At 45.1% G+C, this 24,992-nt stretch overlaps 1 protein-coding gene across 1 annotated transcript in view; it reads right to left on the reverse strand.

Moving 5' to 3' along the window:
- The window catches only part of LOC133359933 (receptor-type tyrosine-protein phosphatase beta-like), a 107,758-nt gene that overhangs the window by 18,521 nt on the left and 64,245 nt on the right, over positions 1–24,992 (reverse strand). The window contains exons 9-16 of the mRNA XM_061578495.1: positions 22,921–23,190; positions 20,802–21,071; positions 16,850–17,119; positions 14,136–14,414; positions 9,374–9,718; positions 4,641–4,790; positions 3,396–3,603; positions 1,084–1,193 (exon numbers count right to left, since the gene is read on the reverse strand). Of these exons, the coding sequence (XP_061434479.1) occupies positions 1,084–1,193; positions 3,396–3,603; positions 4,641–4,790; positions 9,374–9,718; positions 14,136–14,414; positions 16,850–17,119; positions 20,802–21,071; positions 22,921–23,190 (1,902 nt within the window). The remainder of the gene's footprint in view (positions 1–1,083; positions 1,194–3,395; positions 3,604–4,640; positions 4,791–9,373; positions 9,719–14,135; positions 14,415–16,849; positions 17,120–20,801; positions 21,072–22,920; positions 23,191–24,992) is intronic.

Raw genomic sequence — 24,992 nt, forward strand, 5'->3', positions numbered from 1 at the left:
TCGTCAGCCGCAGACAGTGGCGATGTTTACTGCGCACCGCACCAGGGCACTCATTTTTTGCTAAAGCGACCTAGGGGAGGGCCCAGGGCCGGTTCGAATGTTCGCCACTGTTGCTGGTCGCGAGTGGGACTCGAACTCGGGTCGCTGGGCTCCGTAGCGCTGCGCCGTGTCTACGTGTGTATATTGAAGTTATTTTACACCACACTAGGCCAACCGCGGTAATCGGAGGTGCGGAAGGAAAGTACAACAAACTGAAAGACAACAAGAACAACAACAAGCAGTTAAAAATAAATGAGTTCGTCAATATAGATGATGATTTAAAAGTGGCTTCCTAATTTCGGAAGGAAAAAGCGTTCCAGACGGCCGCAGAAGGAAATCTGACAGCGTTGCGCGATGCAGCGACCACCATCTTTGTTTGGCGGCTGAGCCAGAAGCCGCTGCTGCTGCTGCGAGGATGACGACCGGTCCTCAATGAGATCAGCGAGTGATTGCTGTTCATTTGTATTCGTTCAGCAATCGGAAGCTGGCAAGAGGCCATGCTCCATGGGGTGGGTCGCAGCATCACATCTCCCGACATGTTAACTACCTCGCCTGGTATGCAGGAGGTCGTGGGTTTGATCCGGACCCTGACGCCTGCGGCCGTCTGGAACGCTCTTTTTTCTGATATTAGGAAGCCACTGAAGCCGTGCACTTTTAAATCATCGTCTAGATTGACGAACTCACTTTATTTGAACTGCTCTTTAGTGATTAGTTGGTTTTCCTTCCCCCGCACCTCCGATTAGCACATTTAGCTACGTACGGTGAGAAAGAAGTTCAACATACATAACTTCAGAGTTTGTGTGTTCTCTCCGTGGTCGCGTGGATTCTCCTCCGAGTCCTCCGGTTTCTGCCCTCCACATTTAGAATCGACGTCACGCGTTCAAAGTGTTTGGCTGCTGCTACGAACGTCCACACGATGATATTGGTGACGATAAGCCACTTCATTGAGCTATTATTTAGCAATAGCACGGTCGCTTCTGAAAAAGGGCTGCATAGCCCTCAGTGGACCTTTTCTGGTAAAAAAAATAAGTTTATAGTACTCACCGACCAAGGTCAAGATCGGCAGAGAGAAGAAAGTGTCCGCGAAGAAGGCTTGGTTCCCAGCGCGGACGGAGCGTGTGCCCGGGATGAACGTGTACGCACGGAAACTGAACCTGTGCCACCAGGAAGAATGGAGGGGTTTGGGAGGGGGAGGTCGCGTGAAAAGGCAGGACAGCACGGCGCCAAGGAGGGTTTCCATTGAGAAATTCCACGCCGCGCGACAGGGCGCCTGATCGGCCCACGTAGCTGCGCTGTCGCGTTCATATTCTGATTTCGTTACAGTAAATAAAAAAATATACGAAGGGGCTTCAACACACAATATCAAACCCACACGGTTTACCCCGTATTCTTGTACAGGGAAAATTGAGTTTTCAGATCCATACGGCATAGAGCCGTTTCAATATGGGCAAACACTTTTTTTTATGTGTCTGCTTGTTTGTGTTTCTCCCGTGTGATGGGACTGTGTAGGATGAACATTGAGATTTATAAGGGGCACGGGGTGACCAACAAGGTCTGAATTGATAGTAATAAGGTAGGGTACTGATAAGGAGTTGGCAAGTATATTTTAGTGTAGTGTATAGTGTAGTGTAAAGTAGTGTATAGTGTCGTGTATAACAGTGTATAGTGTAGTGTATCGGATGAACGTTGATATTTATAAAGGGCACGGGGTGACCAATAAGGTATGGGCTTCAACCCCTTTCCTGGCGAAATAAAAAAGTGTTAAGATGTTTGAACGCCCAAATAGACTCCCACACACCTATTCCAGAGGCATCATCAAGTCTGCAGTCGCCACGCATCATGCTTTTGGTGAAACATGCAAACTAACATGCTTTGACATTATAGTAGAAACCCCTCCTCTTAATGACGCCAATTGGTTTCCACAAAGCCCGGTCGTTAAGTGATTTTGTCATTAAGCCACTAAAGGAAATGCACGTTAGAGGGTTAAAAAAAAGTTTCTTTATAATATTTAAACAATGTATTTGTAAAAATAACCAACAATATTATACACACATTTTAACACGTAAGATTTCGCGACCAATCTCATCCATAATAGAGGTTTTTTTGGGTTAGATCGTGTAAATATATAAATGTGTCATTAAAACCCGCCACCACCCGACACAGCCAACTAGTAAGGGTAGTCACACCGGTGTGTTGGAGAGCCAAGCCACAACATTTACAATCTGAGTACGACGTTTCACCAGTAATTACACCCAGCTTCATTAATGCATTCATTCATATTTACTGCACCTACAACAGCCCATCGTTAGGAGGGAAATGGCCGGTAAGAGAACACATTGGGCTCTGTAAAGGCACTAAACTACACTATACAAAACACAGCTATACACTACACTACTATACACTGCTATACACTACACTGCTATACACTACAATACTATACACTACACATTGGGCTCTATGGAGGCCCGTTCTTAAGCGATCAGTCGTTAACAGGGGGTGCTCGTTAACAGGGGTTCTACTGAAAACGCGTTGAAAGCGATTATACTACACCAGAGACAGCCTCCTTCATGGCCTAGTGCAACGAGTGCGATGGCCTTACAACAACGCCGCCGTATATATTCGCTCGGCAACTGGAAGCCAATGCAGCTTGGCGAGCAACCGGGCGGACACCAACGGTGTCGGACGGTGCAGTAGCCCCGTCACCACGCGTGGCCTCACGGAGCACCAACGCAAAGAGATGTGTAAAAATATATATATGCAGGGGCGGTTTCTTCATTAGGGCGATTGGGCGACGCACCACCAATGTCATTCAACCACAGAGTTACGCTAGCAGTTACTGTGCCTCTGGATATAGTCCAATCAGCGTCATGTCACGTTCTGTAAAGTACCGCCTCTTTTTGGGCGATTTCACTCTGGCTGATAATCGCCCAGAGTGTACCCATAGACTTACATTCAAAGATGTTTTTTTTCGAACGGCGGGCGCTCCAATGCATTCTCTATGGCTTCCGGGAGGGCTCGCACTAACGTGCTTACGTCATCATACGTAAGCACGTTTCAGTCAACAATATTATTTGTCGCCACCTAGTGGAATCTTTAATAAAAGAAACTGAGTGGATTGTAATAATAGTGAGTATAGAAACAAACAAGATGTATTGTAAGAGTCACTTTATTTTTCATTAATATTAAAGAAGTGAAGTTGCCTTTACATGCTTAAGCTGTTAATTTTTCCATTGCATGGGTGGACCTTATCCTTATCAATCATCCAGACATTTGCCCCCCCTGAGAGATTTTGCAGGAGCCGCCACCGTATATATGTATCGTGATAACGACAAGGAGAACTTTCTCAGACAACGCACCTGTACTTCGTGTTCGGCTTCAGCGCACCGTCGTCGAAGCCGCCCTTGGTGGCGCCGGTGCCGACTTTGACCTGCACGGTGGCGCTCGGGCTTTTGCAGTCGGCGGGGTAGACGCGGTCGTCCACCTGGTACACCTTCGTTGTGCCGCTCACGTAGTCCGAATACTTGCTCAGTGGCCATTTATTCTCGGGCTTATCGGTGGTCGTCTCTGCAAGCGAAGGGACGCGTCAGCCATCCGGTGTGGCGAGGTGGGGATTTATCTTACGGGACCCTTCTTTTTTTTTTTGCTTACCAGTATCCGAAATAAAGAATACGTTTTTGCCCTTTGCTGGCAATAAAGTAACCGGCTCAACCCGAGCTATAAATGCTCCAACGCTTGCATTGTCTTTGTGATTACTGTTCGCATTTGGCGATGTTCTCTGGTCGAACGCCGGTGCGGAGACAAGGCTGGGAAGAAGGCTGCTGCTGTCTCTGGTGTAGGCCGATCAGTTTCCAAGGCAATGCATCAAACATTATCAGAGCCATGTTTGTTTGCACGTTTTGCCACAAGTACTTCGTGTGGGTAATGCAGAAGTGACGCCATGCAAAAGGTATCTGTTTGGTGTTTGAATACCTTAACACCCGCAGTTGTATTGAGGTATGAGATTTGTCAAATTTCCCGTGGTTGCCCCAGCAATACAGAACGTCCTCCATTTACATGGCTCCTATCAATATTAAACGTTTCCCATTCTTCCAATTCCGTTCCGACTAAACATGTGCGCGTACATCGTCAAAACTAAACAGGAAGAAAAACATAAAGATAATGTTACCGGTACCGAGGCTCCCCCCAGGGCAGGGCACGTGGCACATTTTTGACGCCGGCTATCATACAGTGGCGGCGGTCGTGTGGCTACGCTTCTCTGCGGTGAGTAACGATGCCTTGAAAAACAACGGCGCTTGCTACTAGACCTCTCTAAGTGAGATGAACCACAAGTCGCTTGAACGTTCCAAGATTCAAAGGTGAACGGATTTGTCTCCAGGTCTTCGGGTTTTAATCTCCAAATTTAGAATCAACGTGACGCGTTTCGAGTAGTTTGGCCACTATACATTTCCACGTGATGATGATGAAGACGACGACATCGGCCACGTCGTCGAGCTATCATTTGTGGCCAGGCCGCTTCTGAAAGAGAGCTACACAGCTCGGTGGGCGTTACCTGCTAAAATAGAACATAGCTTCATTAGTTATCGTCTTTCCTGCCCACGTACCCGCGGACTCCTTGACGATGACCGTGAAGTACTTGAGGTCGCCGTTGGTGGTGGCGAACCAGCTGCAGCTGAAGGACAAGGTCAGGCTGTTCGAGGTCACTGTGTTCGGCACCGAGTCGACCTTCACCGACTCCGGAATGTCTGGCGGAGCTGCACGCGGCCACAGCGGTCAGACATACGCAGAATCAGAACCAGAAACGGTTTTAATCGCCATGTAAGTTTGCACAGACAAGGAATTCACTATGGCGGGACGGTGCATACATTGAACAAGTAGGAATCTTAACTTATATAAAAGGTATACACTCTAACTATACTAACGTTACAAAGTATAAGTAATACTAAAGGGCTAAAATCTTTAAAATTATGAATAAGTAGACCTTATAAAATGCGAAATGTAAAATGTTAATTAGCCGTATTAAACAATCTTAAAATACAAAAATACAAATAAAATTACACGTTGTAAGTATGGAACGGTGTAATTATGTAGATAAAATGTTATAGGAAGTGTAACAGTCATTTTAAGTCTAAAAGTCATTTTAAGCCCTTGGCCTTGTTGAGGAGGCCAACAGCGGATGGGAAAAAACTGTTTTTATGACGTGAGGTTTTGGTCTTGATGGACCGCAGCCTTCTGCGGGGGACAAAGATCCCCTGCGTAGCCTTAACAGACTGTTGGAGCAAGTGACGTTATCGAGTAGCAGCACCGATGAAGGCCAGCACTGTGGCACACAAGGGGGTGGGTGGGCAGCACCAAGCCCGCCCGCATTTGTCTCCCGTCGTGTGGCAATGTGTAAGAAAACACCCCAGGTACTCGTTTGAGGCCGAGTCGATCTAGGGGAGGCCCAGAAGCGATTCAGGTAAGCGCCACTCGGTTGCTGGTGCTCGTGAGCGGGGAATCGAAGCTCGGGTCGCCGGGTTCGCATCGCGGCACGATGACCGCTCCCACTACCGCTCCCCGCACACGCACATCCACCGGATAAGCGGGTGAGGTCAGAGGGTCACGCTGCAACCCTGCGAGCACTTTGCCCGTGCCCACCGCTTTTGCAGGAACGTCACAGACTCGACGTAGCTCTGGAGAGCCCCCTTTACGAGGGCGCTTTGGTTGACTCTCCGATGTAGGTCTTGGGGGGAAAATAAGTGGGAGTGTGCCCACGCTGCTATAGTATTTCCAACGTGATGACGATGATTAAGTGGCTGCGTTGCGCCATCATTTGTGAATGCCAGGTCACGTCTGAAAAAGAAGCTAATAGCTCAGTGGGCTTTGCCTGCTGAAAATATATATGTGTTTTTAGAGATTTGCTTACCTTCCCTTTAATTTTGCACTCCTATCGCGTTTGTGTGTATTGTGTTTGTTGTTGTAACGTTCTGACCCTGTGCCCCGACTGGGCATCTGTGACAAAAGAGCATTGTAGCTGATCGGATTCCTCCCGCAGTCTAACAAACACATTCCTCCTGCGGAGGGAGCTGATAGGAACGTTGGGTTGCTCGGTCAATGGCCAGGGTCAACGGCGGCGTGGTGTATTCCGCAAATATGCCCGACTGTGAGGGCGGGCACAAGTCGGCATGAGTAGGTTAAACGTTGAGTTTTATAAGGGCACCACGGGGTGACCAGCCCCTCCCCACCTAGTTACCAGGTAAGGCCCACTGAAAGCTGCATAGCTCTTTTTCAGAAGCGACCTGGCAATCACACAAAGGATCATCACGTGGACATTTATAGCAGCCAAATACTCTAAAACGCATGTTTTCTAAATGTTGAAAGGGGAAAACCCGGAGGACCCGGAGAAAAATCCACGCGGCCACAGGGAGAACATGCAAATATATACAGGCGTCAGGGTCGCGATCGAACCGACGACCTCCCTATACGAGGTGAGGTAAGTTAACATCTCGCCAGAACATCTAAATTACGATATGTAAGCTTTCACGACTATTGTTGCGATCCGTAATTAGTTGTTTGGGTTTTGATCGTGTAGGTTGTGCAGTTTGTGACTTGCTGATCCCCGTGCCCCCTACTAGACATTGGTGAAAAAGAGCTGCATGGCTCATCGGATTCCTCCAGTCTAAGTAAAGGTTCTGAGGTATAACTGGCATATAAGAAACGAAACAGGAAGATTTTTTACCACAAATCTGGCCATCGCCTGACGAAGCTAGTTGTAATTACTGGCGAAATGTTGGACTCGGATTGTAACTGTTGTGCTGTACTAGTGACGAATTGGTACGTTCTGTTTACGTGACAAACACTATTTATTGGCTGTGTCGGGTGGTGGCAGGTTTAACGACACATTTATATTTACATGATCCTAACCCAAAAATATGTATATTATTAACTGGCATATTTGTCCACGTGATGACTCGATCTCTGTGGCCGGGTCGGTTGGAGGAGGGGGGCATATCTCTTGATTGGCATTGCACCCACACGACCTAAACCCGAAGAACGAATCGCTATCTTCTTGGTTCTTTCGGTAAAGTCACGTAGAAGGGAAATAATAAAATAATAAAAATAAAACAGGTGAAGAAACAGAGCTGTCGGAAAGACAGCTCTGTTTCTTCTGCTGAGGACGGCTGCTTGTGTTGTGGCCGAAACGTCGTGATAATTTTTATTTTATTATGTTTTATTTTTATTATTTTATTATTTCCCTTCTACGTGACTTTACAGAAAGAACCAAGAAGATGAATCCCTGCAGTCATGAAAGCTTTCAATCAAAACGAATCGCTAGTTGCACCATTCAGTTTAGAGATGCACGCGAACACGAAGAAGTTTGTGGAGTCAATTCTCCCATAAACGCCGCGTGTTGTTTTCGTAACGCCAATTGGAGACACCGCAATGAGCGCGTTGGGGGAGGGGGACACATTTGTCTACAACGCGGGTGCAAATTGGATGCAACACGATCGAGCGAACGGAACCACGTCGTGCACGCGAGTAGGAACAAGTGATCGTAACGGCTGCCCCGGCGTAGCGTCGTCATCGTCATCGCGCAAGGCGTCGGGATGCTGCTGGATGCTTCTAGACGCTACCCACGTGCTTTGATCTTGGTTCGGCCTGCGTCTCGCATAGCACGTGTTGTGTAAAACTAGTTACTACTGGCAAAGACTAATTAGAGAATCGATTGAAATTGAGACAAACAGAAATAACTTTAATCGCTCAGACAGCTACAGGCTTAGTGCGGCCTGGAAGCGTATTATTAAATAAGATGCATTACAATCCCTTATAAGGGAAACAAACACTGATTACTAATGTAGCATAATCACAATAAAACACATTCCAAACAATTTCAAATGATTACTAATCTACAACTCGCATCGTAACAATAGCCTGATTACTAATCTAGTATATAATTACAATCACTCCCCCCTTGAATCTTTGCACCTGATGAGTTGATGAGTTAATGATGACGTCACGCTGCTGCTGCTCTATATAAGGACGGGAGACACAGCAGAGCCTCACCTTGCCCGATGATGCTGGATGCAATTACCAGCGAAACGTCGTATTCAAATTCTAAATGTTGTGGCTTCAACACACCGGTGGGCTAAAGCAGTGAACTATTTGTCTTTTGTCAACGTGACACTTTTTTACTGATTGGCCGTGTCGGGTGGTGGAGGGTTACGACACATTTATAAATAACGCGATCTAAACCCAAAAACGTTGATTATGAATAACATTGGTCGCGAAAGCCTACGTGTTAAACTAACCTCCTATATTATACATTGTTTATTACGAGTTCATGAAGGGGCTGTCTTCGCCAAGCAAACTTTTTAATAAATATAATAGTGAACCTGAGGTGATTTTTTACAAAAACATATTTTTTATATTAATTGCACATTGACCTACGATCAGACCGTTTAACTACTTCAAAAATGTGGTATTTTTCCAACAACAAACGAATATAAAAAGTGTTGACAATCTTAATCAAATTATTATTTTTAAAGACGTACCCATCAAAAAGCACTCAATTAAAAGATTCCGTTCTTTTTTTTATTTGCAAGAACTAAAAGTAATTAACGTAATAGTCTACAAGGGGAATCGCTCCTATCTTTAAGCGTTTTCTAATTATTCAGACGTGAAGATCATAAAATGCAGATTTTTTTTGCTTAAAACTGCTTGAATCCGAAATATCTTAAACGAACAAACAGAAATCTTATATTTTGAACGGTTTCTGAATGACACCACGTGCACAACTGTGTTTTTCTGGGGCACTTGCAATCGAGATTTGGGGGCCTTAAAATGACACATCTCGGATTTTCAGAGTTCGCCCTGTTGTTGTGTCCTAAAAGCTACCCGTGAACCGAATTTCAGCTTTCTACCTTGTCGGGAAGTACCCTAGAGATGTTTAAGACGTACACAGTTTCTGATTAAGGTCTTTAGGTATATAGACAACGCGATCTTTCCATAATGCGGTTGTTCTTCAGGAACACAACTACTACCGCATTGTAGGAGAACAGACTGTACGTTATTTGTTTGCCATATTTACGCCGGCAGGGGGGCAGGGGGGGGGGGTTGTACGAAATAATCTGTTGCAAAAAGTATTCTGACAGATGTTACAAAGAGACTTCGCTGCAATTCTAGATTTGAAGCTTTCGTGACTGCAAAGATTCATATTCTTAGGTTTTTTTCGGTTAAGTCACGTAAGTAAAACATCAAAATAAAATAAAAATAAAAATCACGACGTTTCGCTGCACTAGATTCCTCTACTCACAGATTACCGCATGTGCATTTGCGACAGATGGACGCGTTCACTCACCGGTCAAGTCAGTCTTTGCAGTGCTTTCAATGATTTGACTTTGCAGAGATCCGGCAATGACCGCGATGCTGACCGTGTAAAGAGTGTTCGGCTTCAGTTGTTCAATTGTGATGAACGTTTTATTGGTTGTTGTGCTCGACAGTAATTTTACTTTTGGTTGCTTGTCAGGAGATGTGCTTATAGAGGGGTCTTTGCCATTGAAAATGCTGATGTTTTGCACCACAGTAGAGTTATCAGACACCCACAAAAGAATATCCATAAATACACCAATGGGGAGAGACCAATTGCAGTAAATATTCGTCGACGTATTCGGGAAACATTTAAATGCACCGACAGGTGCTGGATCTGTAAAAGGATAGAGATATATAACCATGATGATCAACATTGTACAATAAACAAAAATGGCACTGCTATACTCACAGTCGTCATCAAATATATTCCCAAAAATATTAACTGCTCTGAAGTTCAGTGAATATTATACTTGCAGAATCTTGTACTTTATTAGATTAACTTTAGGATGTAACCCTGGGCCCATGTCTTTGATATCTTCGGGACATATGCTTAAGGCTCTTGCATGATGTTACATGAGATATTTCACATCTTATTACATCAACAAGACATTTATTTTGAGCCATCCAGCCACCAAAATAAAATAAGTCATGAAAACAGACGTGTGCTAAGACTATGACTCCCCCGTGAAGAACACTGATAGAGAAGTGAACAATTTGTTCGGGGGTCAGACACGGAGCTGACGTCGCCAAGATCTTGGGATCTAATCCGGCGTTTCAGCCACACGTGATTTAACCTGATTCTTAACCCTTTCCCCTTCCGATGACGTAAAAACTGATGACGTACACACCTACATCAGTAAACATGTACGTCATCAAAACTTATGACGCACGCACTATGGCATCAGTTTTTACGTCATCGGAAGGGGAAAGGGTACGTACGTGTGTACGTCATCAGTGATGTAAAAACTGAGGACGTACGTCTGTACGCATGTAGGTGTGTACGTCATCAGTTTTTACGTCATTAGAAGGGGAAAGTCGTGTTGCTGAGGTTCTCTGCGGTAAGTAACAATATCTTTAAAAACAACGGCGCTGCTACTAGGCCTCTCTCAATGAAATTAACACCAAGCCACTCGAGCGTTCCGAGATTCGGTGGTGAATAGGACACCCCACTACCTGCAACTTGGCGGAACGGGAGAAGGGCTAAAGTTGCCAAGCTGATGGCTTTCCACCAAAGTTGCAGTCAACCAAATTGGAATTAAAAATATTGGTTTGACTGTCACGAAACTCCCATTGTGTAAAGAAAAAAAAGGATATTCCAAGTAAAAATTTGTTGGTAATCCGTTTCGAGGCAGACAGGGATCGCACTGGTTTCGTGAAGGAAACACGAATTTGGCTTGATGATACCTTTCCCGAAATACCAAACCTCTAGACCAGTGGTTCTAAAGCGTTTTTGGTACACTCGCCTCCAATCAAGATCACAGACCAAGAAGGCCACAACAAGAATGGATTGTATTTCCAGATCTGGAGTAAACACACTGCTAGTCAGGCATTTGTCTCATGCTGTGGATGTTGGGGGTGTTTTATTTTCATTCGCTGCAATCTGGTGTTGATCTTGTTCCCTGAACACATTCACAATGTGTGCGGAGAAAGTGGAATGAAAGAAGGCAAAAGAGTCAGATGACTACAGCTGGTGAGATGGCGAGGTAAAATTAAAAAAATTCAGAAACCACGATGACAGCATAAGCTCTCTTACCTAGAACTTTACCTTATCTTATAATTATATAGCACCTTTATCCAAGGCGTTTTACAAGGGTTGTAAGTGGTACAATTAGGGTAGCTAAAGGTGATATGGTGAATAGCATGGGTATGGGGAGGGAGATTAGCGGGTACGGGAATTGCGGGGGTACCTAGGGATGGAGGGAAGGATTGGCCAGGGAGAGGAGGTGGGGGGTCTTGAGGGAGGAGCAGAAACTCGACAGGGAGGGTGCTTCTTGCTTCATGTGGAGGGGAAGTGTGTTCCGGTGCAAGGGGGCAAGAAAGGAGGTGCAGAAACGTTGATTTTATTTACTTACTTATTTTATACCTACGTGACTTTACCGAAAGAACCAAAGAGTATGGTGATTGTGCACAATGAGAAGGGGATAACGGTTAGGGGTAGGAGAGATTGAGAACGGAAAATGAGGAATGCTCTATTAACCGGCTTCCGTCAAATAGACGCCAATGAAAATCTTCCCTCACGCATCTGGAAACATTTCGACAGCCATCTGGCATCTTGCATGTGATTATGGTGGAGCTGTGGTTTACGGGAGCTTCAGAATGCTAACGAGTGCTGGCGCTTGCGGCAGCTTGTACATACAGTACTGTACTAGGCCGTAATTATAATTATAATATATATTGGGGAACACACTTCCCCCCAATATTCAAATATGCTCAAAATGCCCCCCCCCCCCCATATACTGCTATAAAATAGATTTGTGTTTATATTATTGTGGTTATGGTTGTACTTCATTACTCCCTAATCTCTGCCATTACATACAATGAAACAAGAAAAGGTAAAAAAGAAAAAACAGAGCAATGTAATACAATACACTACTAGACATTATTGTAAAAAAATACGTAAAAGGTCCATGCTATGTGTTAGTGATTTTTTTAAATATTTTAGGCAGGAAATTAGTTTTCAAATTTAGATGTTTTTTTCTGGGGGGGACCCCCGGACCCCCAGACCCCCTAGAAGATTTGGTCCCCCCCAATGTTGACTCCATGGCTACGGCCTTGCTACTGTATACTGTAGTATATGTAGTGGATTAACGCGCGCCAAGGGGGGAAATTGTCAACACGTTTGGGTTATGGACAGTGGGGTCGCATCAGGACAAGCAGGTGTTGCTGGGGGACAACGGCCGGGGAGAGACGGCTAGTTAGGTAATTATGGGATGCAGGACAGTGATTGGCCGGTTGTTGTCCAAGACAAGGTGGCGCCAGTAAGTCTGGGGATGGGAGCAGGTGGCGGCGGGGGCCACGGGCGCGGGGCATCAGGGGAACGCCGGTTAATTAATTGGAAATTAATGAGGACGGGGATAAATACGGGAGCGTGAGAGTGAGACGGGGAGTTGTACTGAAAGCTGGACGGAGACGGTCAGAGCAGAAGAAGATATGAGAAATAGAATAGGGTGGCAGTGGAGCAGGAGAAGAGATGAGAGAAAGGATAGGCTAGCAGTGGAATGGGAACAGAGAAGACACGAGACGAGAAATGGTCGGAGTGAGACGGAGAAGCCGAGAGAGAGCGACAGTTGGAGACGGAGATGAGAGAGAGACAGTCGGAGTGAGACGGAGAATCCGAGGGAGAGCGAGACGGTCGAAGCTGAGACGGGCGAAGCAGAGAGGAGAGTCGGGGGAGAAAGAGACGGAGAGAGAGAGGGAGGGAACGGAGCGAGCGAGACCAGCGGAGCGCGGCGAGCGAACGGAGAACGTGCTGAAGTCTTGGTTGTGGACTGTGCTGAGTTTGATAAAATAAAGTGATGATGGAAAAATAAGAAGTTGTCCGTGTAAAGTTTAGCACTACATATGTATACTACTGTATAATACTGTGTCTCTCTATGTGTGTCTCTGTGTGTCTCTATTTGCTTGTGTGTATGTCTATGTTTCCTCCATTGTCTGTGTTTTGTCTCTCAAATTTAGCAATCTTTGGAAGAACGTAATCAACCAGGTAGGGTGTTGACAGTTGTGTTAGCCGACTCTTTGTGTTGTATTGCATTACATTTTCCTAGTTTACTAGGTTTGTTTTCTCATTCATTCACACCTGATGATGGTTGCTTGTGTTGCAATCGAAACGTCGTATTCTATTATTATTTAATTTATTTTCTTTCTACGTGACTTTACCGATAGAACCAAAGAGACTCATTCCTGCAGTCATGAAAGCTTCTAATCTAGTTTGTATACTGTACTCTTAACGGCCGCCAATGCTTCTCTCCAATCAACTTAAAATGCTCTACAACTGACTGGTGACTCCCTCTGTTAAAAGAGTATGTTATGTCACATCTCATCGTTAAAATGGAGGCGTACTTTATTTCTTGAAATTTTATGTACTTGGTAAATTTGGTGAACCATAAGTATAACTCTCAGATAACCGGCATATTTGATTTCACCAGCACCCTCCATTCCCCATGTATGCTGGATAACAGAACTTTTGCTGTACAGTAGAACATCTCTTGTTATCTGTCGATAACCCCTGTTATAACCCCTACTATCGACAAATCACTTAACGATGAACCTCCATAGAGCCCAATGTGTTCGCTTACTGACCATTCACCCGGTTAACGACCGGCTTAGAGACGAGCACTAGACGGTCAATTTCAGCCAATCGGCGAGCTCCAAAGTGGACTGGCCAGGCCTCGGCCAATCAGTGACGTCCATTCGTAAGCGTTGGGGCATTGTTTACGTTCGGTGTCTGCTGCGCTTTAAAGTGGACACATCTACTCGCTTAACGACCAAATCACTTGACGACCGGTTTCGTGGAACCAGTTAGCGTCATTACGACGGATTCTACTGCACTAGACAAGAACAATGACTAACACAGGAATAGACGTGAATGGGGGAGGCCTTGACAAGATACGGACAGTCAAAGGCTGACAACAAGAATACATTTGGCAATCTGAACTGACCGATTAAAGGCATCAATAACGAGTGCAGCACGACAGAAATGTAAGGGAATCTTAGTATAATGGGTGTAAAAGGTATGTAGGTGTGGTACTTACAGGTTCTGTTTGAGACTATGTCTGACTCTTGGGAGTTGTTCCCGCTGTGAGCTATTACAGATGCATTGTAATTCATGCCTTGAACCAGACCAGTAAAACTTGTAGCATTAGATGACACGTTAGGGTAATTAATAAATGATTTATTGTAATTTGTTTCGGTTTCATTTAAGTAGACAGTGTACTTGTCAACATCTGAAGTCGGCGCTACCCATGAGACCGTCAGGACTGGAGAGATGATGTTGCCATCGATGGTGATGTTGACTGTGACCTTTGGAGGCACTACAACGGCAAAAACAATCATTGACGCAGACTCATTTCAAGGGCAACATATCCAATGGACTATGGCTACAAAAGTAGTGTACGACACACGAGACGCAACCGTTAGGATTTCTGTGATGTGGACTTCCATTTCACTCCTTGGACATCCAGAATCAGAATCTTTAATTTAAACAGGAAGCAGGAATCCGTAGAGCGAGGACGCTCTTTATTCACATATGTCCAGTAGGGGGCACGGTGGTCCGCGATGTACAAACAGTAAACAATGCAAAAAATGATAGGAGTGCAAAACACCATCGTCACGGTATTCGTGAGTGCTTTTTTTATGAACACTTATTTTACAAATGAACTAAATCCTTCAACAACGTCAGAAAATATCTTCAGCCTTCCAAATCCAGTAAACGTCTGATATCCACCTCTGCTTTACAATTATGGTGGACTCAAAGTATACTGTAATCATTTATTAATTTCTATTAAATTCTAAACGTGTTGTTAATGACTATGGGGTAATAAATCAAACACGCTCGTGTGATGTGTAATTATAATACAAACTTGTTCAAATCATTATCTTAATTACACGCTGGATATTCCCAATAACCGGAAAAGGTCAGAACCTCAATGAGTCTCGCTTCGAGAGATTATAATGAAGCTAAGCATTCCTCCATAAGGGACTCAATGTTTATATCAGAAATGTGTCAAGCGGAATTGCATGCCCAGTCTAAAATGTAGGCTTTGTCCACCAATATTATGCACAATAAATGTTATTGTTGGGTTCGATCGCGTAAATATAAATGTCATAAACCCACCACCACAGGACAAAGCCACTTAGTAAGGTTTGTCACGTAAACAAAAACATGCCAGTTACTTCTTCAGCACAACAGTGTGTTGGAGATTAAACCCCAAACATTTACAATTTGGCGTTTTGCTGGTGATTACAATCACCTTCATCAGGCGATTTGCTAGAATTTTGAAGAAGTCTTCCTGGTGCTGTCTTAAATAGAGTAACGGTGATGTCATCACTGTGAGCCTATTAGGTGCGAATACCAGAGTGGGTTTAATGTGGTCATATAAATTACAATGAATTATGTTAATCTGAGAACATGCAGCACTGTACCTATTATTGGTTGGGTTAGTCACCGTTAATCAATATACTGTACATTGGAATGATTTTTGTATTTAGTTTAGTTTGTTGTCCTTCTCCACACCTCTGATTAATATGGTTGGCTATATACGGTGCTAAAGAAGTTCAACACATACTCAGAATATGCATAAAATATACCAATATTACGAACAGATTCATGTAATCCATAAGCACAGGGTTGGGCATTCTCTTTTTCTAAGCTCATAAATGTTTAATGACAGAACATGTTTAATAATTTTACATATACAACACCTATTCTTGGTTCTTTCGGTAAAGTCACGTAGAAGGCTATCCACATATACAAACACAGAGACAATTTCAACCGAGAAGATGGATTCCGGCTTAGCAATCATTGGAAGGATTTGATCAACCCTTTCAAGTCTTAATTGATTGTGTTCACGCTTACGGTGACTTTCAGACCGCGTTCCATTATCTTCTTCTCCCACCTCCTCTTTTCCGAAAATAGATGGACTCGTCCATCTGAACAAATGCCAAGTCGCTGTCCGTGGTGCTAACGTTAAGAAAAAACCGCCACTTTTTTCAAAATTTCTTCCTGTGGTTTTCACACCTGATGACGATTGCTTGTGTTGCAATCGAAACGTCGTGAGAATTGTATTGTTTTATATTTTTATTATTTTGTTTCCCTTCTACGTGACTTTACTGAAAGAACCAAGAATATGAATCCCTGCAGTCACGAAAGCTTTAAATCAAAATATACAACACCTGTTGATTTAATGGGTACCGATTATCAAATGTACAATTCATTTGTTACTTAGGCCTCGGCAAGGTAAGGTAAAAGGTAAAAGCAACGAGCCTACCTTTAACCTACCTTTTACCCTTACCCCATACAGATTACCCGATTATAGGTAATTACTGGGGCACTACACATGAAAAATGTTTATAACAGACAAACGCTAGGTAGAGCGCTTTATTCATATAGAATACTCCCGATTTAAAATAGAGGTCATGAACTATGCCACGGAGCTTTTAGCGTAAACAGGGTATTTACCGGGTAATATACTTCGTGCAACACTTACCCTACCGGGTCGACACCTTTACTTTTTCCCTTATACCCGGTAAAAAGGGTAAATTACTTTGCCTTGCTGGGGCCTATCGTTACTTTTGAAAGAACGCAATAAATGTGATCATTTTAATTCTTGGAAATTACTTCATATGCTGTCGATCCTTTAAGACGTATTAATTCCGTTATTTAATGTTTTCAATATTTGGGGAGAAAGTGTTTTAAATGTCAACATCAAAGCCATTACACGAAGATGAACGCTGCATATATACGTACATGTCCTGGCTGTGACGATGTCTGATGGTTGGGAGCCAGTGCCACTGTGCGCTGTTACAGATGCTTGGTAACTTCTACCAGGAACCAGATCTTTAAACTCTTGTGTTGTAATGGTGGAGGTCAAATCGTAGCTCTTCACTACTGTTGGGTTATTGGTTTCTTTCAAGTAGACAATGTAGTTGTCAACGTCCACAGCAATAATAGGTGCCCATGAGACATTCATGGCTGTAGAGATGTTGATGCCGATGGTGACATTAACTTTTGGAGGCACTGCAATGGCAAATGCAATATTTAGACACGTACACATTTCAAGGGCTGCATTTGCCATAATCTAAAGTTAATAAAGTAACATACCACGCATCAGATACAACAGTTATAATTTCTCTGGTATGGACTAGAATTCATGGGTTATTTTTAATGAACATTTTACAAATCAATTACGTCAGAAAGACTTTTCAACCTTCCAAATCAAGTAAACTTCGGCTTTCCACTTCTGCTTTGCAATGATGGGGACTCGTATTGAACTGTAATCTTTTGTCAAAGTGTGTTAAATTGTAAACATGTAGCTAATTATTATTAAGCAATCAATCATACACGCTCCGTATTCAGTGCAAATATATATCTGTATCAAGTCCCACTGTACGAACTTGATAAACTTCTATGCAAATCCATGTTTCCATAGATGAAGGTAAGAATTAGTCATTGTTTCAAAGCACATCATCAGATGGTGTGCAAGCAAAAATATAAATGATTCTACGACCTATGGGGACTACAGAATTCAAAATCCTGCTACACTAACGAACTGATGTGTACTGGGAATTAAAACTTTTCTCTGCTGGCTATGAGGACCGCCAGGCTTGCGATAGGCGTCCCTAGTAACGGTGTCCCTGGTAACGGCGTCCCTAGTAACGGCGTCCCTAGTAACGGCGGCCCTAATAATGGCGTCCCTAAAAACGGCGTCCCTAGTAATGGCGCCCCTGATAACGGCGTCCCTAGTAACGGCGTCACTAGTAATGGCGTCCCGAGTAATGGCATCCCTAGTAACGGCGTCCCTAGTAACGGCGTCCCTAGTAATGGCGTCCCTAGTAATGGCGTCACTAGTAATGGCGTCCCTAGTAACGGCGTCCCTAGTAACGGCGTCCCTAGTAATGGCGTCCCTAGTAATGGCGTCACTAGTAATGGCGTCCCGAATAATGGCGTCACTAGTAACGGCGTCCCTAGTAACGGCGTCCCGAGTAACGGCGTCCCGAGTAACGGCGTCCCTAGTAACGGCGTCCCTAGTAACGGCGTCCCGAGTAACGGCGTTCCGAGTAATGGCGTCCCTAGTAACGGCGTCCCTAGTAACGGCGTCCCTAGTAATGGCGTCACTAGTAATGGCGTCCCGAGTAATGGCGTCACTAGTAACGGCGTCCCTAGTAACGGCGTCCCGAGTAACGGCGTCCCGAGTAACGGCGTCCCGAGTAACGGCGTCCCTAGTAACGGCGTCCCGAGTAACGGCGTCCCGAGTAACCGCGTCCCGAGTAACGGCGTCCCGAGTAACGGCGTCCATAGTAATGGCGTCCCGAGTAACGGCGTCCCTAGTAACGGCGTCCCTAGTAATCGCGTCCCTAGTAACGGCGTCCCGAGTAACGGCGTCCCGAGTAACGGCGTTCCGAGTAACGGCGTCCCTAGTAACGGCATCCCGAGTAACGGCATCCCTAGTAACGGCGTCCCGAGTAACGGCGTCCCGAGTAATGGCGTCCCGAGTAACAGCATCCCTAGTAACGGCGTCCCGAGTAATGGCGTCCCTAGTAATGGCGTCCCTAGTAACGGCGTCCCTAGTAATGGCGTCCCGAGTAACGGCGTCCCTAGTAACGGCGTCACTAGTAATGGCGTCCCTAGCAATGGCGTCCCAAGTAACGGCGTCCCTAGTAATCGCGTCCCTAGTAATGGCGTCCCGAGTAACGGCGTCCCGAGTAACGGCGTCCCTAGTAACGGCGTCCCTAGTAATGGCGTCCCGAGTAACGGCGTCCCTAATAATGGCGTCCCTAGTAACGACGTCCCTAGTAATGGCGTCCTGAGTAATGGCGTCCCTAGTAATGGCGTCCCTAGTAATGGCGTCCCTAGTAACGGCGTCCCTAGTAATGGCGTCCCTAGTAACGGCGTCCCTAGTAACGGCGTCCCTAGTAACGGCGTCCCTAGTAATGGCGTCCCTAGTAATGGCGTCCCTAGTAATGGCGTCCTGAGTAATGGCGTCCCTAGTAATGGCGTCCCGAGTAACGGCGTCCCTAGTAATGGCGTCCCTAGTAACGGCGTCCCTAGTAACGGCGTCCCGAGTAACGGCGTCCCTAGTAACGGCGTCACTAGTAACGGCGTCCATAGTAACGGCGTCCCGAGTAACGGCGTCCCTAGTAATGGCGTCCCGAGTAATGGCGTCCCTAGTAACGGCGTCCCTAGTAATGGCGTCCCGAGTAATGGCGTCCCTAGTAACGGCGTCCCTAGTAATGGCATCCCTAATAATGGCGTCCCTAAAAACAGCGTCCCAAGTAATGGCGTCCCGAGTAACGGCGTCCCTAGTAACGGCGTCCCTAGTAATGGCGTCCCTAGTAATGGCGTCCCGAGTAATGGCGTCCCTAGTAACGGCGCCCCTAGTAATGGCGCCCCTAGTAACGGCGTCCCTAGTAACGGCGTCCCTAATAATGGCATCCCTAAAAACGGCGTCCCTAGTAATGGCGTCCCGAGTAATGGCGTCTCTAGTAACGGCGTCCCGAGTAACGGCGTCCCTAGTAACGGCGTCCCTAGTAACGGCGTCCCGAGTAATGGCGTCCCTAGTAATGGCGTCCCTAGTAACGGCGTCCCTAGTAACGGCGTCCCTAGTAACGGCGTCCCTAGTAACGGCGTCAATAGTAATGGCGTCACTAGTAATGGCGTCCCTAGTAATGGCGTCCCGAGTAACGGCATCCCGAGTAACGGCGTCCCGAGTAACGGCGTCCCGAGTAATGGCGTCCCTAGTAACGGTGTCCCTAGTAACGGCGTCCCTAGTAATGGCGTCCCTAGTAACGGCATCCCGAGTAATGGCATCCCGAGTAATGGCATCCCGAGTAACTGCGTCCCTAGTAACGGTGCCCCTAGTAACGGCGTCCCTAGTAATGGCGCCCCTAGTAACGGCGTCCCTAGTAACGGCGTCCCTAGTAACGGCGTCCCTGGTAACGGCGTCCCTTGTAACGGCGTCCCTAGTAACGGCGTCCCTGGCAACAGCGTCCCTAGTAACAGACTTCGTAGTGACGGTGTCCCTGGTAACGGCGTCCCTAGTAACGGTGTCCCTGGTAACGGCGTCCCTAGTAATGGTGTCCCTGATAACGGTGTCCCTGGTAACGGTGTCACTGGTAACGGCATCCCTGGTAACGGCGTCCTTAGTAATGGTGTCCCTGGTAACGGTGTCACTGGTAACGGTGTCCCTGGTAACGGTGTCCCTAATAACGGTGTCCCTAGCAACGGCATCCCTTGTAACGGCGTCCCTAGTAACGGTGTCCCTAGTAATGGCGTCCCTGGTAATGGTATCCATAGCAAAGGCTGGGCGAGCAAGAGAGCATCAGCCAGCCTGGTGGACGGTGCCGGATGAATTAGATGATTGAATTATCGAACAATGGGTCGTATTTTATACATGTCGATGTTTGAAAATTAATCGACATTAAAATGCATCTTGCTTTTTTTTATAATGTAAAATAGTTGCCTGTAGATTTAATCTGTCCTCATTATTAAACCTATAGTGTATTCTTTTTATAAGTATGTGCAACTTGTAATTTTAAATTCTTTAAAGTTACTGCATTTTGATAATTAAGTATGCATTAAGTTCTTTGATGTCACTAATTGAGGATGTATTCAACGAGTTATTAAACGTGTCGATTTTTTGAGCACTTGTTTACAAAAATCAAAGCGATTACACGAAGATGAACGTTGCATATATACGTACATGTCCTGGCTGGGACGATGGCTGATGGTTGGGAGCCATTGCCACTGTACGCTGTTACAGATACCTGGTAACTTCTACCAGGAACCAGATCTTTAAACTCTTGTGTTGTAATGGCGGAGGTCAAATTGTAGCTCTTCACTGCTGTTGAGTTGTTGGTTTCATTCAAGTAGACAATGTAGTAGTCAACGTCTACAGCAATAATAGGTGCCCATGAGACATTCATGGCTGTAGAGATTTTGATGCCGATGGTGACATTAACTTTTGGAGGCACTGCAACGGCAAATGCAATATTTAGACACGTAAACATTTCAAGGGCTGCATTTGCCATAATCTAAAGTTAATAAAGTAACATACCACGCATCAGATACAACAGTTATAATTTCTCTGATATGGACTAGAATTCATGGGTTATTTTTAATGAACATTTTACAAATCAATTACGTCAGAAAGACTTTTCAACCTTACAAATCCAGTAAACTTAAGCTTTCCACCTATGCTTTGCAATGATGGGGACTCGTATTGAACTGTAATCTTTTGTCAAAGTGTGTTAAATTGTAAACATGTAGCTAATTATTATTAAGCAATCAATCATACACGCTCCATAGTCAGTGTAAATATATATCTGTATCAAGTCCCACTGTACGAACTTGATGAACTTCTATGCAAATCCATGTTTCCATAGATGAAGGTAATAATTAGTCATTGTTTCAAAGCACGTCATCAGATGGTGTGCAAGCAAAAATATAAATGATTCTACGACCTATGTGGACTACAAAATTCAAAATCCTGCTACACTAACGAGCTGATGTGTAGTGGGAATTAAAAATTTTCTCTGCTGGCCATGAGGACCGCCAGGCTTGCGATAGGCGTCCCTAGTAACGGTGTCCCTGGTAACGGCGTCCCTAGTAACGGCGTCCCTAATAATAGCGTCCCTAAAAACGGCGTCCCTAGTAATGGCGTCCCTAGTAACGGCGTCCCTAGTAATGGCGTCCCTAGTAATGGCGTCCCTAGTAACGGCGTCCCTAGTAATGGCTTCCCTAGTAATGGCGTCACTAGTAACGGCGTCCCTAGTAACGGCGTCCCTAGTAACGGCGTCCCTAGTAATGGCGTCCCTAGTAACGGCGTCCCTAGTAATGGCGTCCCTAGTAACGGCGCCCCTAGTAACGGCGTCCCTAACAATGGCGTCCTGAGTAATGGCGTCCCTAGTAACGGCGTCCCTAACAATGGCGTCCCGAGTAATGGCGTCCCTTGTAACGGCGTCCCTAATAATGGTGTCCCTAATAATGGTGTCCCGAGTAACGACGTCCCTAGTAATGGCGTCCCTAGTAATGGCGTCCCTAGTAATGGCGTCCCGAGTAATGGCGTCCCTAGTAACGGCGTCCCGAGTAATGGCGTCCCTAGTAACGGCGTCCCGAGTAATGGCGTCCCTAGCAACGGCGTTCCCAGTAATGGCGTCCCTAGTAATGGCGTCCCGACTAATGGCGTCCCTAGCAATGGCGTCCCTAGTAATGGCGTCCCGACTAATGGCGTCCTTAGTAATGGCGTCCCTAGCAATGGCGTTCCCAGTAACGGTGTCCCTGGTAATGGCGTCCATAGCAAAGGCTGGTTGACCAAGAGAGCATCAGCCAGCCTGGTGGAAGGTGACGGATGGAATGAGTTTTTGAATGAAGTTATAATGAATTAGAGGAATTCATTTTTTTATTAAATGATTGAATTTTCGAACGGGTGGTATTTTATACATGTCGATGTTTGATAATTAATCGATTCATAATCAACGTTTTTGGGTTCAGATCGCGATCTAAACGCCTACGTGTTAAACTGATAATTAATCGACATTAAAATGCATCATGTTTTTTTTACAATTTAAAATAGTTGCCTGTTGATTTAATCTGTCCTCATTATTACACTTATAGTGCATTAGTTGATTTTATAAGTACGTGCAACATGTAATTTTCAATTCTTGAAAGTTACTGCATTTTGATAATTAAGTATGCATTAAGTTATTTAATGTCAATAATTGAGGATGTATTCAACGAGTTATTGAACATGTCGATTTTTGAGCACTTGTTTACAAAAATCTAAGCGATTACACACAGATGAACGTTGCATATATACGTACATGTCCTGGCTGTAACAATGGCTGATGGTTGGGAGCCAGTGCCACTGTACGCTGTTACAGATGCCTGGTAACTTCTACCAGGAACCAGATCTTTAAACTCTTGCGTTGTAATGGCGGAGGTCAAATTGGAGCTCCTCACTACTGCTGAGTTATTTGTTTCATTCAAGTAGACAATGTAGTAGTCAACGTCTCCAGCAATAATAGGTCCCCATGAGACCTTCACGTCTAAAGAGTTGCTGGGGCTGATGGAGACATTGACTGTTGGAGGCACTGCAACGGCAAATACAATATTTAGACACGTACACATTTCAAGGGCTGCCTTTACCATAAACTAAAGTTATGAAAGTAATATACAACACATCACATACACCGGTAACGATGCTTGTGATATGGACTTGGTCATCCACGTGGAATTCATGGGTTATTTTAATGAACATTTTACAAATTAAATACATCCTTCAATTACGTCAGAAAATCTTTTCACCCTTCTCAATCCAGTAAACGTTAGCTTTCCACCTCTGCTTTACAATGATGGGGACTCATGGTATACTGTAACGTTTCGTCAAAGTGTATTCCATTGTATACTTGGACCTAATTATTATGGCTTCATGAACGAATCTTTGCTGATAGCCAGTGGGTTTGCAGAGTACCTTCAAATTCAAGTGTGCCCACCACCTTAAAAGATGGGTACAAACTGAGCAATCACTGGAAGGACGTTATTAACTAGTTTAGGTCATAACTGGCTAAGATGTTCTTATCCTACCTACCTATGTTAGCTGGGTACATTCACTAACACAGCCAACCTTAAGGTGAGACAGTAAATGGCGGCTATCCACTACAGAGGAGCTCGGAGGGCCCTCCCCATGTCCGTCTCTCCTACTCGCCCCTTAAATTCCTCTCCTTCATTGACATTAGCTGCCCCTCCCATCTCTGAACCTTTACAAAACAGCCTGCTTCAGCAGATTCCCCCCTCTTTTCTCTGAAGACGATTACTTGTGTTGCGATTGAAACGTCGTGATTTTGATTTTATTATTTTTTCTATCTACGTGGCTTTACCGAAAGACCCAAAGAATATGAATTCCTGCAGTTACGAAAGCTTTAAGTCAAGATTTACCTAATTATTATTAAGAAATCAATCATTCAGTGTAAAAATATATCCATGTGAAGTCCCACTGTACGAACTTGTTCAACTTTAATACAAATCCATGTTTCCATAGATGAAGGTGTGAATTAGTCATTGTTTCAAAGCAGGTCATCAGACGGTGTGCAAGCAAAAATTTAAATTAGTCTGCGACTTTATGTGGACTACAGAAAACAAAATCCTGCTACACTCGCGAGCTGATGTGTACTGGGAATTAAAACTGTTCTCTGCTGGCCGTGAGGACCGCCAGGCTTGCGATAGGAGCCCATAATAATGGCGTCCCTAGTAACGGCATCCCTAGTAACGGCATCCCTAGTAACAGTGTGCCTAGTAACGGCATCCCTAGTAATGATGTCCCTAGTAACAGTGTGCCTAGTAACGGCATCCCTAGTAGCAGTGTGCCTAGTAACGGCATCCCTAGTAACGGTGTCCCTAGTAACAATGTGCCTAGTAACGGTGTCCCTAGTAACGGGGTCCCTAGCAAAGGCTGGGCAAGAAAGAGAGCATCAGACAGCCTGGTGGAAGGTGCCGGATGGAATGCATTTTTGAATGAGGTTAGAATGAATTAGAGGAATTAACTTTTTGAATGAGATGATTGAATTATCGAAAAATGGTTCGGATTTTATACATGTGTAGTGTCATCGCGGGATGTCACAGACACGGCGTGCGGTGTAACGACATCGCGGACACCACAAGGGTGGGAGTGTAGTACCGGCCCTAGAGGGGCCCGGTGAGCGCTGATTGATAGCGCTAGGTTGCACAACACCTCACGTGCAGTGCCAACCCTACAGGACAGAGTGTGGGAGTGCCGGCTGTAGGAATGAGGTTACTAAAGGCCATGGCACTCTGGTTGACCGGAGAGGATAGTGACCGGTTAAGTCTACAAAGGGGCCCTTAACGGGGGCTAGGGGTGGTCACATGGTCGGGGTCC

Source organism: Lethenteron reissneri, chromosome 66 (genome assembly GCF_015708825.2).
Source record: "Lethenteron reissneri isolate LAM-NWPU_2019-01 chromosome 66, ASM1570882v1, whole genome shotgun sequence".
Lineage (NCBI taxonomy): Eukaryota > Metazoa > Chordata > Hyperoartia > Petromyzontiformes > Petromyzontidae > Lethenteron > Lethenteron reissneri.